This window comes from Lissotriton vulgaris, chromosome 10 (genome assembly GCF_964263255.1).
Source record: "Lissotriton vulgaris chromosome 10, aLisVul1.2, whole genome shotgun sequence".
Taxonomy (NCBI): Eukaryota; Metazoa; Chordata; class Amphibia; order Caudata; family Salamandridae; genus Lissotriton; species Lissotriton vulgaris.
The window spans coordinates 613,914,719-613,931,984 of NC_141698.1; the positions used below are offsets into that span (position 1 = coordinate 613,914,719).

The window sequence follows — 17,266 nt, forward strand, 5'->3', positions numbered from 1 at the left end:
TGAAGCCCCCCTTGAAAACCTTTCCATTCTTGCACCTTTGATCAGTAATCTTGAATTCATTTAATCTGCACAGATTTCAGTAATTTGCTTGACGGCAACAGCTCTTGATTATGAAGACCTGAGTGCCATGAAATCGCTCAGAACGCTGAGGGCACTTAGACCTCTCCGAGCCTTGTCCAGATTTGAAGGCATGAGGGTAAGGGTAGACTTCTGTGTATTTCCTGTGTTTCTTCTAACACCCATGTTTTCTTTACACAGGAAGTAACAAGAAATATAATTTTATTTGCAGGTGATCAGTGTACAGGGCAGCCATGGTACCGCCTCCTAAAGACTCAGGGCCTTATTTAGAGGTTGGTGGATTGGATGCAGTAGATGTCCCATCCGCCGAATTACAAGTGCATTATAGCTTATGACACTTGTAATACAGTGGACGGGATATTAGTCAGGATTTGATGGTGTATCCATTTCATCATTCTCTAAATAAGGACCTAAGTCTTAGACATGTGCACAACTCTTTCCAGGTGTCAAATTGTCACAGCCATCAGAAATTTGTAAATATCATTCCCTTGCTAGAAATTTAAGATCACTCTTCCACACTCAAAATTGGCTTCAGCTTGACTTGGTTCAACCTTACTCTAAGGAGAAAAGCAAAGAAATGTCATCATTTTGGTGTGAAAATGGAGTAATGCAACATCCTTATTAACAGGTAGCAGTCTCAATCCAGATACAAATACATCTGAAATTGGACAATAGGTTAAACAATTCCCTTTCACTGGAAAGAATTCTGAACATGGCTGCATTGAGTCATCATGGTTGCCCTAGAGTTAATCTATTTCCTCCCTTACAGGCTGGTGTGTCTTCATTTAGGGAATTGTGTTTCCTTTACAGCGGAGAGACATAAAAAAGGCCCAAATTGGACTCTGTGACTGTAACAGCGTGGAATTTTCCTTTGTATTTCCTTTCAGGTGTCTCTAGTAAGCCTTGTGGCTTCTGTTCTTGGATACGCTGAAATTGGCCCCATAAAGTCCCTCAGGACCCTCAGAGCAATGAGGCCGTTAAGGGCACTGTCACGATTTGAAGGGATGAGGGTAAGATTGCACAGCACTGCCCGAGGTGACTAGGACACATGACCAAGAACTGCTTTGATCTTGAGTTAAATTGTCTTGGAGGTTGCCGTGTGAGAAAGCAGTCTCTTTGTCATGTGGCTCATGATAGTTCTATCTCCTCCTCTCAGTAGTCGGATTCATAGATTCATTCAGCAGTAACAACTGTGATTGGCAGTGGGTGCATATCCTGGAATTCTACACCGGCAATGATACTCTTGTTCAGGATACAGTCTACACTGGTGCTTATTTAACCTAAGTGTCTGTATGCTTAAAACCTACTTGGAAACCAACCACTGAAATTTAAAAAAATGCCTTACAGTTGAAGTTTGGAACCCACTCTAAAAGTGGGTGTAGACCAGCATTTATGTGGTAATCTGGTCGGACTGTATCAAAGGGTATCACAGGGTATCACCCACAGACAATAACACTTTCTGCCACTCTCTATCACTTTTCTACCACTTCCATTCCACACCACATTGCATTAAAAAACTTAAAACATTTCAGACGGGGTAAAGTAACCCATCCAAGAAGTGCTTTCAACAAGCTGCAGTCAGTGGACAGCCAACCTTTTGAAGCTGTGCCTAAATTTTACAGATTTTTTTGATTATTTTTCAATTTTTTTATCAAACATCGAATTCCAGCTTTGTGGTTCTGAATCTCAAAGGCATTGGATTACAAATTTCCTCTGAAATATCTATTCATTTTAATCTAGCATGCCCGGATTAGGAATGTAGTGAACTAGAATCAATTTATCTTGGGATTCCTGGTTTCATCTTGCATGATTTTCACTTAGCTGTACCTCTGCATTTTCATGTTTTCATTCTAGACACATTATGTCTGCTGGTTTGCATTGCTGTTTGCTTTGAAGGGTAAATCTGTTGCTGGTATAAGAAAAAGTTATTTTACCTACCATGCCTTGCTAGCGAGCAATAAAAAAGACATTTTATCAGCAAAGACACCAACAACTGCTTTGAAAAAACAACCAGCTGTTTCTTTATCGACAACCTGGAGGAGGTAAGTGAGAATCGCAGTAATAGTCCGCGTTTTCAACATGGTGAACCAAGTAATGCAACTGAAGGAGACTGCATCCTTTTTGTTCACAATAAAAGGAGTTAGCCATAATTAAACAGATACAACAACTTTGACACAACTTTGGTGGGCAATTGGGTGACATGTGGGTCAAGACCTGGGAAGTGTTATCTAAAAAGTATGCTCTGTTACTTCTGCTGCAGTATTCTGCCTCAACCATGTCAGAGCAGTTTCAAAACATGTGACACTACACACTGATTAAATACTTTTTAAATTATTGCTACCTTCTAAACGTACCTGCGCTAAGGACCTGAGCAGCTGCGGGCTTGTGCAGGTAAGAGAGGCGGGGCGGTGATGGGGGTGGGGGGGATTTCGACAGACGGCGATGAGGGAAAATTAAATAATACATTTCCCCCGTTATCGTCTGTCGAAATCCCCCCTATCTCTTGAACCTTATGGAAAATGGACATGAAAAATATATACCATTAAATGCAGTTGTGATTCGAATGATCCTGTAAAACCTTAAGTGCTTGTGACGTCCTGAATGAATACACCCACACAGACTTTCCTTGGTGTCCTTGTTTAAGTTGCATGGGTATATAACCAAGGAGTAAAACCCTTGCGAGTCCAGCACGCCAAGAGGCGGGTAGCGAGGGATGTTCAAACATTGTCTGAATTGCCAGCAGGGCCGGACTGGCCATAGCGGGCATTGAGCGTTTCTCGGGGAGCCTGGAAGTGTGGGGCTGGTTTTGCAGCAGTTGAGGGCGGTTTAGATACCGGGGGCCGGTTTTGCCTCGGTGCTGCATTATCAGCCCCCAGTGACAAGAACAATAGTGCTTCAGACTTGAAACCCCGCCCCCACCCCAGGTGGGCTGATCTGACAAAATTGCTGGGGCTGCTTTGGGTTCCCAGTCCGGCCTTGATTGCCAGGGAGTCCTCTGTCAAGTTTTTTGTGTTTCTCTTGTGGGGATTGTATTCCAAAAAAATAGAAGCCATGGTGCACTATATACAGATGAGGGTACTAAAACTGGAAACCTCTGAAATCTCTGCATAGGATCCATGACCACAAACCATTTTCTGTCTGGTTCCACAAAAGACCAATAATGAAAAAATGTGGGAAATCGGATGCTGCTGAGGAGAGCGAGCTCTGGAAATAATATATGCCGGCTCTCACAGAAACCACTTGGACGCAGTCCCAATCCGTGCTAATGAAGCAAACAATAATTAACTTGATTCTTAATTAGGCATTGTGAATGAGAAGCATGTTTGCCCTGCTTTCCTGCCAGTGGAACGGTGCCTTGTAATTACTTGTTTAGTACCAAGCACAACAGCTTTTACTGGAGTGTACATACCATGCGTAGCCCCTGGCAGACCTTTTAAATTAGAGTAGCATTGCAGTTTCATCAGCTGTATTAAATCATAACATATTATCACGTCCTAAGAAAGCAGAGATTGGTTAGAGTATTCTGACCATACATTTAGGAGGGTTTTGCATTTTGCTTAATATAAATCTGGCAGAAAACTCAAAATGAGCCCTTAGAAATCATCAAATTTCTTAAATCTCTGTACAAAATGTTAGGTTAGTTTTATGTTAAGTTCCAATATCCTGTGTCCCTACAGATCTAATGGATCCGGGCTTTCCCAGCCACCACCTTCTGTGCTTTCAGTTAAATAGTCGCATTAATAAGTTACTATTTGACATTTATGTCATAATCATCTTTGATATATGTGCATTGTAGCCCCCCACAAGCTTTCCGCTTGACGTTTTGAGGGCTATCCATAGCAATTTTTTTTTAATATATTTTGATGACACTGAATGATCTCTCCGAATTTTGCAGTACAGGTTCTGGGATGCTTTTTGGGAGAAAGTTATCAAGGACTGGTTAAATTATAGTTTTTTTTAAATCGATCAAATGATTATTTAGCAAGTGTAAGCAAAAGAATTTGCATGAAAATGTATTCGTTGCATTTGTGAAACTCTGAGGAGATTATTCCTTTCCTTGTTTTGTCCATTGCTTACCTTTTCCTTTATCAGCAAATTTATTTCTTCCTTTTTTCCTCCAGATCAATAACATACGCAATACTGTGGATCAGTTAATAGAGAAGGTCCCTGCGAAATGCATGTACAGGAGGACCAACAGGGACGTAGCTTTGGGTGTGGGAGGGTTGGGGTGCTACAGCCCCCTAATAAATGTATTTTCTGGTAAATAGTGGGTACAGGCCCCTTCAGTTGGGTTTGGTGAGGTGTCTGTCGGATTTCACCAAGACTTTTTACATACACTCAGACAGAAATGAATGCACACTCTCTCCATCGCTCGGTTTTTGTGATTTCTCGCTTAGTACCTCTACCAATCCGCACTCTCCCTTTTCACTGCCACTTAAACCCCTCTCATGCGCCCTTCTTGTGGTGTAATGTATTTTAACTTTATATATTGTTATAAAAAGCTGAAGCTCACCCACCCCAATCTTACTGGCCAAGCTTCGTCCCCGAGGACCAAATGGGTAAAGGTAACCTGGTTTAATTTTGTATTCTTTTTTTATTGTAGCAAAAGCTCAGCTTGGGAGCAATGAAGCATTTTACAAAGTAATTAGGATGAAAGATGACTTGGTTGAAAAACAAGTTTATTTTAGCTCATGTAAAATGATGGGGTATTTCTCTTGATGGGTGATTCAGTGAAGCTGGGCACCCTACCCCTGCTACTACCACAGCTGGAAGAGGATGTTGGGGGAGTGAGCCAGTTGTCTGGACCAATGTTATATTGTTACCCAGAGCACTGAGGTAGAAGGTCTCACTTCCGGTTTTGTGGTTTTTAGCGTTTAAAAATATCCTGCCTGGCAATCTCTCGTCTTGAATTTTTTAAATTTTTGGTGAGGTTTCTGCTTTACTATTTATGGATGAAGCTTGTAGGAGACAATTAGAGGGGCTTTCAGGTTTGGAGAGGTGTGCTTTATTAGTTATATAATGAGTCCGACGGCCATTCAGGGGGACAGTGTGAAGTCCGGGAGGCTAATGAGAAGGACTTTGCTGTCACGAAGAAGGGAGAAGGCCAGGGCTTGAATCGCTATTCTTAAGTTTAATTTGAAGCAAGTTATGTTATGTTATGTTATGTTAGGCCAACTTGTATAGAGCAACAGCTGCTCAGCAAAGAGGCGTCCCGGCGCTGACTACAGGCAGACTGAAAAACTAAAGCCTAAACCGAAGGGAAGAGATGAGTTTTTATAGCCTTACTAAACATCAGGTAGTTCTTCAGACTACGAATATAAAGGGGAAGGGAATTGCAGAGCTTGGCCACTAGACAGCGGAAAGATCATCCCCTGGCACGTAGGTGTTTTACCCGCGAGACAAGAGCCAGGCATTACCCCATAGAGTGCAGGTGGCGTGTGGGTGTGTATGGTACCAAAACGTTGGTCAGAATACAAGGGGAAGAGAGTTTCATGATTTTGAAGGCCAGGCAGAGAGCTTTAAATTCTATGCCCTTGGCCACAGGCAGCCAGTGTAATCGTCGGATTACATTGACGGGGGGCACCTTCTCGGGAGTCCAAGAAGAATTCTGGCAGCCTCAGTTTGGACCCTTTGTAAGCGCATGACCTCTACTTTATTCGCCCCCCAAAAAAGCGAATTGGCATAGTCAAGCCTTGACAATATGGCCACCTGGACAATCCATTGTCTGGTGTGCGGGTCAAAATAATCCAGAAGGGGTTTCAATCTCCGGAGTAGACCAAAACACGTGCCTGCTATTTTCTTGGTGTGGTCCTGAAAACTGAGGGTTGAATCCATCTATACCCCTAGGTTTTTAACCACCGACTTGTCACTTCCCAATGCCTGGCACTTTGGTCAATCATCAATGACTCTTTGAATATCACAGAGAACTCCTTGCATGGCATATGGAGATGTACAGTTAAGGTTATGAATGGGTAATTTAAGTCTTTGTGGCATTAGAATGGGGAGGGGGGGCAGAGCAATGTTGAAAATGCTTGCTTTCGACAGGTAATTTTGGTTGTATAGGTTAGGATTATCCTTTTTTGATGGTTTCTGGAAGCGCGTTTGCTGAAGGACATCTCTGACAACACCCAAGCTCAGTAAGAACTGAACCATTGTCTGTGTCAGCCTTCTAAACAAATTGAACTCTGTATTAATTTTGAAACATAAAGTAGCATAACCTCTATTCTGGTTAAAGCACTCCCAGCATGGCACATGATTCGTGTCTGTTAGTTTGGTAGGCTTTTTTGAGCAGACTGTCTTTCAGTGTATTGTATGTTTCATGTCCATAAACGATGGTCTTCTTGACACCCAGATGACATACTTTCTTGTTTCTTCCCAACATTTGTGCCTATCTCTTCTGCTAATCCGCAGGGGGGATTGATTGTTACAGTCACCTTATGCCCAGCTGCTCGTAACTCCATCGTTTAATTATTTCATGAGCCGGGCAGTAAGAGCAAAGCCTGAGACAAACAATCCATATCCTCTGAGCCACGAGAGAATAAGGAAGTGATTTCTTTTAGTAACCACAACAAATGCATCCTGAAGTCACTTAGCCGCCCCTCTAGGCAAAACACTCTTTTCATTTTCACTAAGAGGCATATGTGGTATGAACATTTCAAGGTGAAACTAACAGCTTCCTCCCTATCCCCCCTCAATCACCTTCATCTATTGAAAAGCCGTGCACTTTAGACTATGGTGAAATGCTTTCCTTTTAAAATACGTTGTTACATCTGCACAACTGGTGTCAATTAGCAAATATAAAAATCCTAAAAAATGCACAATCACGTGTCAAATTGACAAGACACTTACCGGATTCAAAGTGGGTCACATGAAGGTTAAGTGCGTACCGCAACTGCTAAATACTCCAAATCCGGATTCTCCTATGAAAATGAGGAATTCCATGCAGAATTTACTATTTACTGCTTTCTGCACAACAGCCCCCCTGCATTGGAATTTACTGCATCTTTTCACAGAGTAAACCTTGCCAAAACTCAACAGGGACAAATGACATCGGTGCCATGTTTCCAATACAATTTACAGTTCAGATCCCTGTGGAAACAAGGGTTTGCACTTACAATTGGGATCTGGGAGGTTCATCGGTCATAACCTTTATATTAATAGCAGCCCTTAGGGCCAGATTATGAACCCTCCGGTGTTAGGGTATTTATTGAATCCGTTAAATAATTATATCACAAATAGTGTTATTTATTGAATGCGATAAATAACACCATTTACGATTTACACCAATAAAAGTGGAGCAAAACGTAAATCTTGATGTGTACTGCACCAAAATCTACATGTCCTTGCATTTTAAGGGCCTTTTTATACCACTGGTAAATACCAGGAGATCTTACTTGCCACTATTTATTTACCTCTGGAAAACTGTAGGGGGCACTGTTTTCCAGTACACTCCTAATTGTGATTGGCGCGACAACAGGAGGCATTGCACATATGCAGTTAACCTCCTAGTCTCTCTCAATCAGGCCATTCGTTTTATTTATTTGACATCTGTTGCACCAATGTTTGTCGCTTTCATGAAAAATGGGATATATTTATTCCTTGTAATTGAACCGTTTGAATTCCACATATGTTTTAGGCATGTATTGTGGGCGACACACTCTCAATCCTGTCCGCCCGAAAAACTGAAAAGACTTTTTGTGTTAGCAAGTGATGAGTTCATAGTGAAAATATTTAAAGCAAGCCTTGTGCTTGTTGCAATAGAGCAGACATAGAAACTCAACATTTCGCCAGCACCGTTGCAGTATATTTTCAGCAAAAATTGCCTAAACTTTTGGCATCCTTTTCGAGTTCCGTCTGTGTTTTTTTACCAGGTTTGTTGAAACTGCACATTCATTTTAATGCCACGGAAAATTAATAAACAATAGATCCCCTGTGATACTATTTAAAAGTAAAAAATTAGGAGGCAGTAACACTGTTATCATTCTATTCTGTCAGCAGTCATGATGGGCTAATTTCAGGAGCACAGATTATGTGGGTAGTCATTAAGGTGAACAAACCTGAAATCGTTAAAGAGTGAAAACAAAAGGTTGGTAAAGTAACACACACACTGGCACTGTTAAATCTAGTAATACAGTCCAGCTATGACTACCTGAACACAGTAGCTACCACTAGGCACAGATATTACGTGTCAATCAGTTCCATATCTCAATTCCAACATGGCTGATGTTTGAGGTCCCACACCTGCTCAAATGGCCTAATGAACCAGGCACGCGGCTGAATTCATCTCAGAAGATATGAAGCCTGGAATCTGGTTCACAGAAGAGCAATTCATCACAGATCAGGTTTCAGAGGCCATGAAGAACAGTCACCTCCTCATCCATGTATTCCAGTGAGAGCTTACATTCCTTCAGATGAATTACTGCACTGAACTGATAAAGGCCCTGGTCTTGCTAATACTGCATTGGGCTCTTACAGCTTAGCCTGTGCCTGGACTACCCAAGTAAGAGATTTAAACACTGCATCAATAGAGGAAATCAGAAGACAGGATCCAGGCAGTCCAATAAATCTACTGGTTAGCTTTTAGAAAACTCCTGACCATGGTTTATCCAGTGTTGAAGGAAAACCCCCCAGAATATCTGAGGAAGTTAGTTCTGAAATATATACTCAGGTCCAATTTAACATCCAGCAATACTAAAGGTTCAGTCCAGGATAAATAAAGCATAAAATAATGGAAGGCAAGATAAAAGAGTGCCAGGACCTCAGCTCTTGTACATGCTGATTTCTCTTATAAGGAACGCCCCAACACTTGAATCCTTGTAGAAAGTACTCAAGATGGACCTATCCAAGGAGGTATTTGACACCCTTCTCACTAAATCACAGACCACAGCATATCAAGAGGTTACAAAACCCCATAAAGTATACAGAAACTATGAAAATCACATTGACCAGTGTCAGAGGTTAGATGATAAATTGAGCTTCTGCTACAAGAGAGGTCAACTATGTACCATGCTCGTTTGTATATCCTAGTGCCATGAGCTGTAGGAAAGAGATGATGACTCCTTGCTAGAAATAAGTCTCTTGTTGGCAGAGGTTTGCAGCCCGACTAGATATGGACCACCACTCTAGTCAGGGTAAGCCAGATGTGCACCCAAAAATAAACTGTGATCATTCCAAGATGGCCGCTTCCTGGCCCATTCAGTTACTTCCTGTTCCCCTCTGACAACAGGCTAGCGTTCGATGTGCAACACCTCTGACCCAGGCCCCGCCCACCGCAGGGATCCGATGAGTATAACAGTGCCCTCCCGGCGCTGCTGGTTACCACCCGGTTCCGGCGGCGGGGGTAGGCCATTTAGTGCAGTGACGCTGATTTGAGGTGAGTGCTGTTGCTTCTAACGAATGTCGGCGAAGTGTTCCTCTTGAATTTCATAGATACGCCACTGGTGTGTTGCAGTTGCTGACACAGCAGCTTTCTATAGTTCCGGAAGCATGCTGGCTTTACTACATACATTTTTGTCCATTTGGCTGCATTTAGGCGCAGTGACAGGTGCCCTCAGCACTCGCCCTGCAAGCCACATCGCTATTGTGAGATGCCGGGACGGCATAACTAGGGGGAGAAGTCACTTCTGTGCTTATGAGTTACGGGACCATGCATTGATGTTTGCATTACTGATGTCTAGGCATCTCAGAACTGTTCCGGGGTCTCTGATATCCACCCGTGACGGGCGCATGGCCTATGGGGGATACCTACTAATATTTGACGTCACTCTAATGACCTCAATGATGCTTTCCTTTAGGGCACTGCACCTAGAGGTGTCCCAGCCCCACCAGAGACTGTTGAGGCCTGGTTATTAGAGCCTGATGGTGAGTCTAACTGTCCTCTGCGAGCTATTGCTTTCTTGCTTAGATAAGCAACTATTTTATATAATTCATGTGTAAGACATCACATGTGCAACCTGTCACTTGATCACTTGTGCATACATTTTGGGTCACTACTTTTGGTTTTACTTAGGGAGAGCTACATGGTTATAAAGTATACTTGACCAAATATGTCCATGTTAATGCATGCTTTCATTTTTCTTTTAGATTTCCCTCAACACTTTTAACATGGTAGGTAGGTTGGTTCACAACTACCACGATGTGTAAATAGTTTACACATGATCCTGATGAATTGCCGTCTGATCCTTAGGACGTTTAAGGCAAGAAACAAGTTGAACCCATTAGAATAGAGCACTCTTTCCCTCTTTTAATCAGGTGGGGGCCATCTTATTAAAATTAGTTAGTTTAGGACTGCCCAACCTGTTTTAGATTACACTTACACTACACTGCATCTGCACTTTCCTAGGCCCTAGTTCCAAAGGGAGAATCTCCCCACCCTATTTCTTGATATGGCACTACATTATCCTATATGTACCTCTCTCTACTATAGTCCCTGCTGACCCCCTCAGGAACTGCATACAATTTCTTGTTCGATTTACCTGGTCATGTATGCTGGACCTTACCAAAAGCCCTTTTGAGTCCCTCTTTTGATTAACAGTTGTCCAGTCAACACTATTTACGGTGCAGACCCATATGTACCATAGTTAAAGTCCAAATGGAGTGGATGGTAAATTTACCTATGTCACACATCTGCCAAACTCTAACTAACCTCGTAAGTCACCTTTAAGTTGAAAGCAGGTAAAAAAGGAAAGGGGTCCCTGTATTATTCTTGTTTGGTTTGCTTGAAGAGATGGGTCTCTAAAAGTTTCCTGTAAGGTAAAGGGATAGGAGTGTTGAAAAACTTCTTATTCAGGTCACTAAGAAGTTCTTATGTTTTGGTGCATGAACTCCAAATCTTTAAACTATGTCAATCCTAAATCTGAATACAAGGTGGAGAGAAGGAGGTTATTAGATGAGCTGAGGTTGCTGTCTGATGATGCTGTTGCATGCAGGGAGTCATACACATTACCAATAATGAATTACTATATCAAGATAGAGAACTGGCAAATTGTTGCTCATGCTTTTTGGGTATTAATGGAGCTTTTCACAGATGGTATAGGAATTTCTGCTACTGAAGGTAGAAATGAGTATGCAATAATTTGTCAAACAAGTATTTAGGAAGGCTAGTGTAAAAAGCTTGACACAGCCTAACTTCATATTCAATAGCTAGCCAATTATGTCTATGTTGAGGTCCAGGACAACACATGAGAGGATGCCTTTGAACAACCTTAGTCTGAGAAAGATATATTATTCACCACACTGACCTGTGTGTTTATTTTGAGCATGTGGTCCTATCGGACACACATAGGCAGTTTGACAAACTGCACCTTTTAGTGTGTGAAGTAGTACTCTAGTAGTGCTACATATTGCAGTTCACCTACCTACAACCAAAGATCTCTGCCTATCCTATCTATTTAAGGCACTCATCTCTGCCATGTTGGCAGAAATGTCCATAAATGTAGATATATGATTTTGTAGTTAATGTGGAAGAGACTGGAGGAGGGTTGGGGAAAAGGGGAATAGTTATTAAAAATGGGTTGGGTTCATGGAAATTTTTAAGCCTGGTTTTGGAAGGGACATGCCAATTCAAAACACCCACCCACATTCCAGTTGCTACAGTGCTAAATATACTTTAGCCCAACCATGGAGCACATGAAGCATCCCACATGGCCAGCCACTGCTAATGCAACACATATATTTATTTTATTTTATTTGGGAAGTTTTATATATTGTGAAGGGTATCAGAGCATTAAAAAATGAAGACAGTCATACATAAAAGGGAAAAATGCAAGAAGGAATAAGTAAGCAGCATTACAGAATACAGTATAATAATCAGCATGGCTGATTCAAGCACCAAATTCCCGGAGGTGTCCTCAGGTAAATAGTCATGCTGAGTGACTGCAAGGCTGCTGTTGAATGAATCTGTTTAACAGGAGCATTGTTGCTTTTTTTTTAAAGGAGATAGTTGAGGGATTTGACCGGGTTTCAGAAAGCAGTGCCTTCAATATTCTTGGGGCTAGACCAGAGAAGTAGTGGTTGAAAGTTTTCTTTTTTGTTGATCATTTCAACAGCAGGGAGTTAGCATTTTTAAGGAATGACTACCATGAGACAGTTCAAGTTTTTTGGGCCAGGGAGTGTTATGGTGAAGGGCCTTGCGTGTCATGCAGGCTAGGTTCAGGTTGATCCTTGCTTCAAACAGGAGCCTTTTTAGATATTTTAGGTCTGGTGTAATGTGGTCTAATTTGTTTGATCCTGTGATGAACCTAGCATCTCAGTTCAATTTGGCCCTTAACGGCACCAGTCTTGCTTTGGGTATGCCTGTGAGAGTAGTACTCCCTTAATCTAGATGGTTTGGGATTGGATTGCTAACTGAAAGCCATCAGATGGCATGAAGTGTTTAATTTTCTTTACTGTGTTCAAGTGGTAATTGGCTCCCCTGGTGGTTTCACTGATATGATCTAGCTTATTTAGGTATATATCCAACGTTATACCTTATGATGTAGTAGAGCCAATAACAAAGGGGGGCACAATTGAGAGCTGTAAGTTGTTTAAGCCATTTTTCTATTTGGGGGAAAGTGATTGTGGGGGGCGATCAAGTAGAATTTTGTTTTGACTGTGTTGAGCATAAGGTGGTTTCGGGTTCATCATTATTGGGTTTTCGGTAAAGTGCAGTTGACAGTTTTCATATCTTCAAATCAGGCAATCTTCAAGTACAATTGTGTATCATCAGCATAGATGTGGTCCTGGATGTTTTAATGCTTTAGAATTTCGGTAAACAGGTTCCATGAACAAGCTGAATAACCTAGGTGAGAGCGCAGATCCTTGAAGAACTCCAGTTGGCACCCGAGAATTGTCAGAAATGGTTTGAATGATTGCCTATTTGAGCTCTGTTATGTAGGAATGACACAAGCTGTTTAGAACAGGACCACAAAGTCCCATCCTATTCTCCAGAAGGTTATTCATGTTGTCATGTTTGACCATATCAGGCGCACAGGAGAGGTCAAGTGGAATAAGCAGGCAAGGTTTGTTCTGATCAAGCAATCTCAGGGCATCATCTATAATGTGTGTTAGAGCAGTTTCAGTGTTGTGTCCCATTGAGAAACTGGATTGGCAATGGTCTAGGAGATGAAACGCCTCAATGTGTTTGCGGCGGTTGCAAGTGCACTCATTACTCTAGAAACTTTACTAGTGTCAGGATGTTGGTAATAGGAAAGAATTGTTGAGGTCAGACAGATCAGCATTTGCTTTTTAGGAATGGAGGTAACCTGTCCTATCTTGAAGCAATTAGGAATCAAGCCATGAGAGAGAGATGCATTGACACGATTAGTCCAAAGTTGGAGAAAGGAAGACCTAAGGTATTTGATGAGCTTGGTGGGCAGGGGGGGTCATTCATTGAAGTGGTTAGAAGGTTTTATTGATGCTATTGTTTTGAGTAGATCGGCTTCTTCTGGAAACTTGAAGGCATTCCATGTAGCATTGCTTTTTGTAGTGGAATCGAAACAAGGGAATCTCACCAGGTTCTACACTGGGAAGAGACTGGATCGGACCTGGCTTAGTAGACGCTGGAAGGCAAGTCACAGTTCTGATTCAATCTTCCTAGTCTTCTCAATGAAGTAGGATCATCCCTGCTTGGCAAGGACCCATTTTCCACAGAATGATGGTTACAATTGCAAATTGCTTGTTGTAATACAATTTCAATAGTTTTTTGGATCTGTTTTTGGCATTGTCAAGTTGCTTCCTAAAGCATTCTGCTTTTAAACTTCGGATGTGTTTGTTGTAGGAGCTTCTTGTCGACCTAAAGTGCTTTTTAGCTGCTTCAGAGCATATATAAGGTATATCTGACGTTGATTGGATGAAATGTTCGGTAAGATCATTCACATTTGTCATGTTTGTGGGAGGAAGTTGTTGCTAATAGAAGTTAAAACAAAAACAGTTAGATGAATATTTTTTAAGTCTCTAGACTATTGTCTGAGTTTAAGAAGTTATTCCTGTCTATCTTCAAATTTTTCAAGAGGAGAAACGAGATTAGGTAGTGATCTGACCAATCACAGGGTGATGTGGAATCCAGTTGTATGACATTATCCTTTGCAATGATTAGATGGAGGGTGGAAACACTAATGTGCTTTGGGCCATTGCATGACTAGGAAAGGTTGAGGTCCGATAGGAAGGCCTCGAAGTAGTTAAGTATGGGGTCATTTGAGTGAATGTTAAAATCCCCAAGGAAGATCTGGTTGGTGTGTTGGTCTGAGTAGAGATGGCCTTCATTACTTATTTGATGAAAGGTTATTTCCTGGGGATGGTAAATTGTGTGGACTTTGCACACAATCTTGTCATTGTTCCATTTTGATACACAAGTAGTCTCAAAAGGGTATTGGAGCAGTTTGTCCATGTTTAAATGCGAGCAAGAGGCGGTAAATGCATGCTATACCACCCCCAACTCTTCAGAGTTATCCAATCTGATATGGTCATACTTGGGTGGAAGTAAGATGTCCAGAATGGGTGAGGAGATAACATTGAGTCATAGAAATTCCGATTAAAAATACCATTCCCCTAGAAAACAATGGTGACACAGAATTAAAATAACAGCCAAAAAAATGAATGGTAATTCTTAAACATATAAAAAGCATTTACATTAATGAAACTTTTCATAGTACTGTTTAAATGGAAAGAAAAATGTTTTAGAGGGTGAGTATTTTTTAAAATCATTGTTCAAAAATTAAATGAATCTGTTTAAATGATTTTATTAGTTAATACACATTTAATTTGAAGAGTTATGGTGAGATAGCATTTTATTGTACTAACTGCAGGTTAATATTAATTACTGTACATTATTTAGCATTTTTATTACACATTAACATATTTTAAATACTTTTTAAATAATAACTGTATTAAATAAATGTATACTTTCCCAGTGGCTACTTCTCCACCTTGGTGGCAGAGATCTCCATGAACAAGTGTGAAGTTACTAGGAGAAATGTTCCACTCGTTATTCTGTTATCAGAGGCACTGCCTTCTCATTGAAGGTGGTGGAGACATGTAAGTCAACACCTAGATGAAAATCTTCTCTCGGAAATGGTGAATAGCAAAACAAAAGTCTATATTTACATCAAGTTGTAGAAATAAATCTACAAATGATTAACTATACAGGTATTTACATTTGTGAATCATCCCCACAATGTATTTGATTGATTTGGCTAATAAACTTGGGTATCCATGTGCAAAACGTTTTGGTAGTCATAAGCGTAAATATGGCAAAGTCACAGGCTTTGTGAATGCAAAAAGCTATGTTGCAATGCACACACATTACCTTCTGATAATGTTTGCAATTGATTCTGAATTTCAAACAGGAAGACGCATGCAAGGGGTGTCCTTCTTTGAGAGTAGCAATGCGATGTATCAATAGTTTGAGAGCATAATTGTAGTTGCGATTCCATTAATAAGGTACCAATATCTGGTTTGCAGCTTTGATTCTTAAAGGGAACGCTGTGGGTGGTAGCTGGTTCTTAAAGGGGAAGCTGCCCCACTCACACAACTTTCCCTATGGAAAGTGCCCTCAGGGAGAGTAGACAGTAGTCGGGGACCACTGACTGCTCTGTCGATGACTTTCCTCCCTAGTGAGGTTTTTCTAAATTGTGTTCTTGTCCCCCAGAAGGACACAGGCTGCTTTTAAAAATAAATCTGTCAGAAGTGATGGAAATACAGCGATGGAGAGGTCTTCTGTCCCTCCATCCATGCATTCACAGGGGTCACAGAATGCCTCCTGTAGATTAATATCTATAAAGCAGGAGTTTTTTTCACCTCCTGTAAACATGCGTTTCACACTAGGGCTAATTAGTACCTCAGTCGCATCTCAAAATGAAGACCCTGTTTGAAAACCATTTAGTGTGCACTTGGGGTCTAGTTTGGTGGTGTTTTGCCGGATCCGCCCCGCTGCTGCACCACCAAAGCCGTGTTTGGGCCACCCGACAGATTAGGAGTTTCCTCCTGTTTGGAGGTTTTTTTTTTACATTCACAGTGGTGCCCTGAAAATGGGCACTACAGTGGGAACACCAAAAACAGTTCCTGCACGACATGGACTTTTAAGTCTATGCCATGATGGAATTGGGGTCCATGCATACAGGGGAGCACATGTTGTGCCCGCCTGCATGCATCCCCATGTCCAAAACATACCTAAAAACCAGGGACATCACAAGGACCCTCCTTATGCACCAGAAGAACAATAAGTTGCAGTCCAAGCCACAGGTAAGTAGAATGCTCCAACGGTATTCCTATGCCAAGAGACACAGCAATGCTCACGGGCCCCAACTATTAAGAACCCAGGCCACCAAAGAAACTCAAATCATACCTGAAAAGTAGCCGTTCAAACCATGTAAGTCTGCCTGAATCAAGGATCAGATCTCAAACAGCTGAGCAAATACCTCAGCCCCCACACACATCATAGAGAGCACAAACTGCCCCCACACCACGTCCCGGACCTGAAAACAACAGCTGCATCATTTTGGAAGAAAAAGACACTTGCATTCACGAAATTCACACCAAAGCTCATTTCATTTTCATTTGAGATTCCAGCACATACGTAGGACACCGTGATCCCGCACCAACGGGACCCGCACCTCACACTGCCATAAATGCGGACAATGGAGAGCACCCCCCCATCCTCAAAGAAGGGGCCTCATGGCCACACCCCAGGCATGCTGGCAACGTGACACAGTAAATAACAACACAGAAAACCCTTCAGTAGGTGCCACTAAAGCAGGGACTTTACCCTCAATGGTGAACTTCCAACAACACCCCAGAAAAACCTCAGGAAGCCAAACAGCGCCCCCTGCCCCATCAAGCACACCCAAGGCTACCTGAAGGGAAGAACAGGCCCAAAAATTAGGATTGCATAGTCCCCCTCTAGCTGAGACTTCAAACAAACCCAAATACAACGGTCACTCAGCAGTCAGTCCCAAACCTACCATAAATAATGAACTGGAGGAAGCAGTTACCTCCAGCAGAGAGCTTCACTCGAACCCACAGAAAAAACAACAGGATCTACTGCTGTGGGTCAGGGGTTATGTGCCACAGGCTGTGGGAGTGGCTTGGAGGGTAGAGATGGGCCAAGGGAGTTTTTGCTTGGATTTTCTGTGGGGAGAAGCTATCGCTCATGAGTGAATGATTGTGACGGAGAGGACTTCGACTCGGAGCAATGAATATTACCGGTAAGTAA

General features: G+C 41.9%; 1 protein-coding gene across 2 annotated transcripts in view; it reads left to right on the forward strand.

Moving 5' to 3' along the window:
• LOC147688594 (sodium channel protein type 5 subunit alpha-like) overlaps positions 1-17,266 on the forward strand; it is a 1,046,042-nt gene that overhangs the window by 911,155 nt on the left and 117,621 nt on the right. Inside the window, exon 21 of one of the 2 annotated variants that reach the window (XM_086941454.1) lies at positions 966-1,088. In XM_086941454.1, coding sequence (XP_086797580.1) covers positions 966-1,088 — 123 coding nt within the window. Of the gene's footprint in view, positions 1-73; positions 197-965; positions 1,089-17,266 lie in introns of both variants that reach the window. The other variant, XM_086941453.1, reaches the window with a different exon arrangement.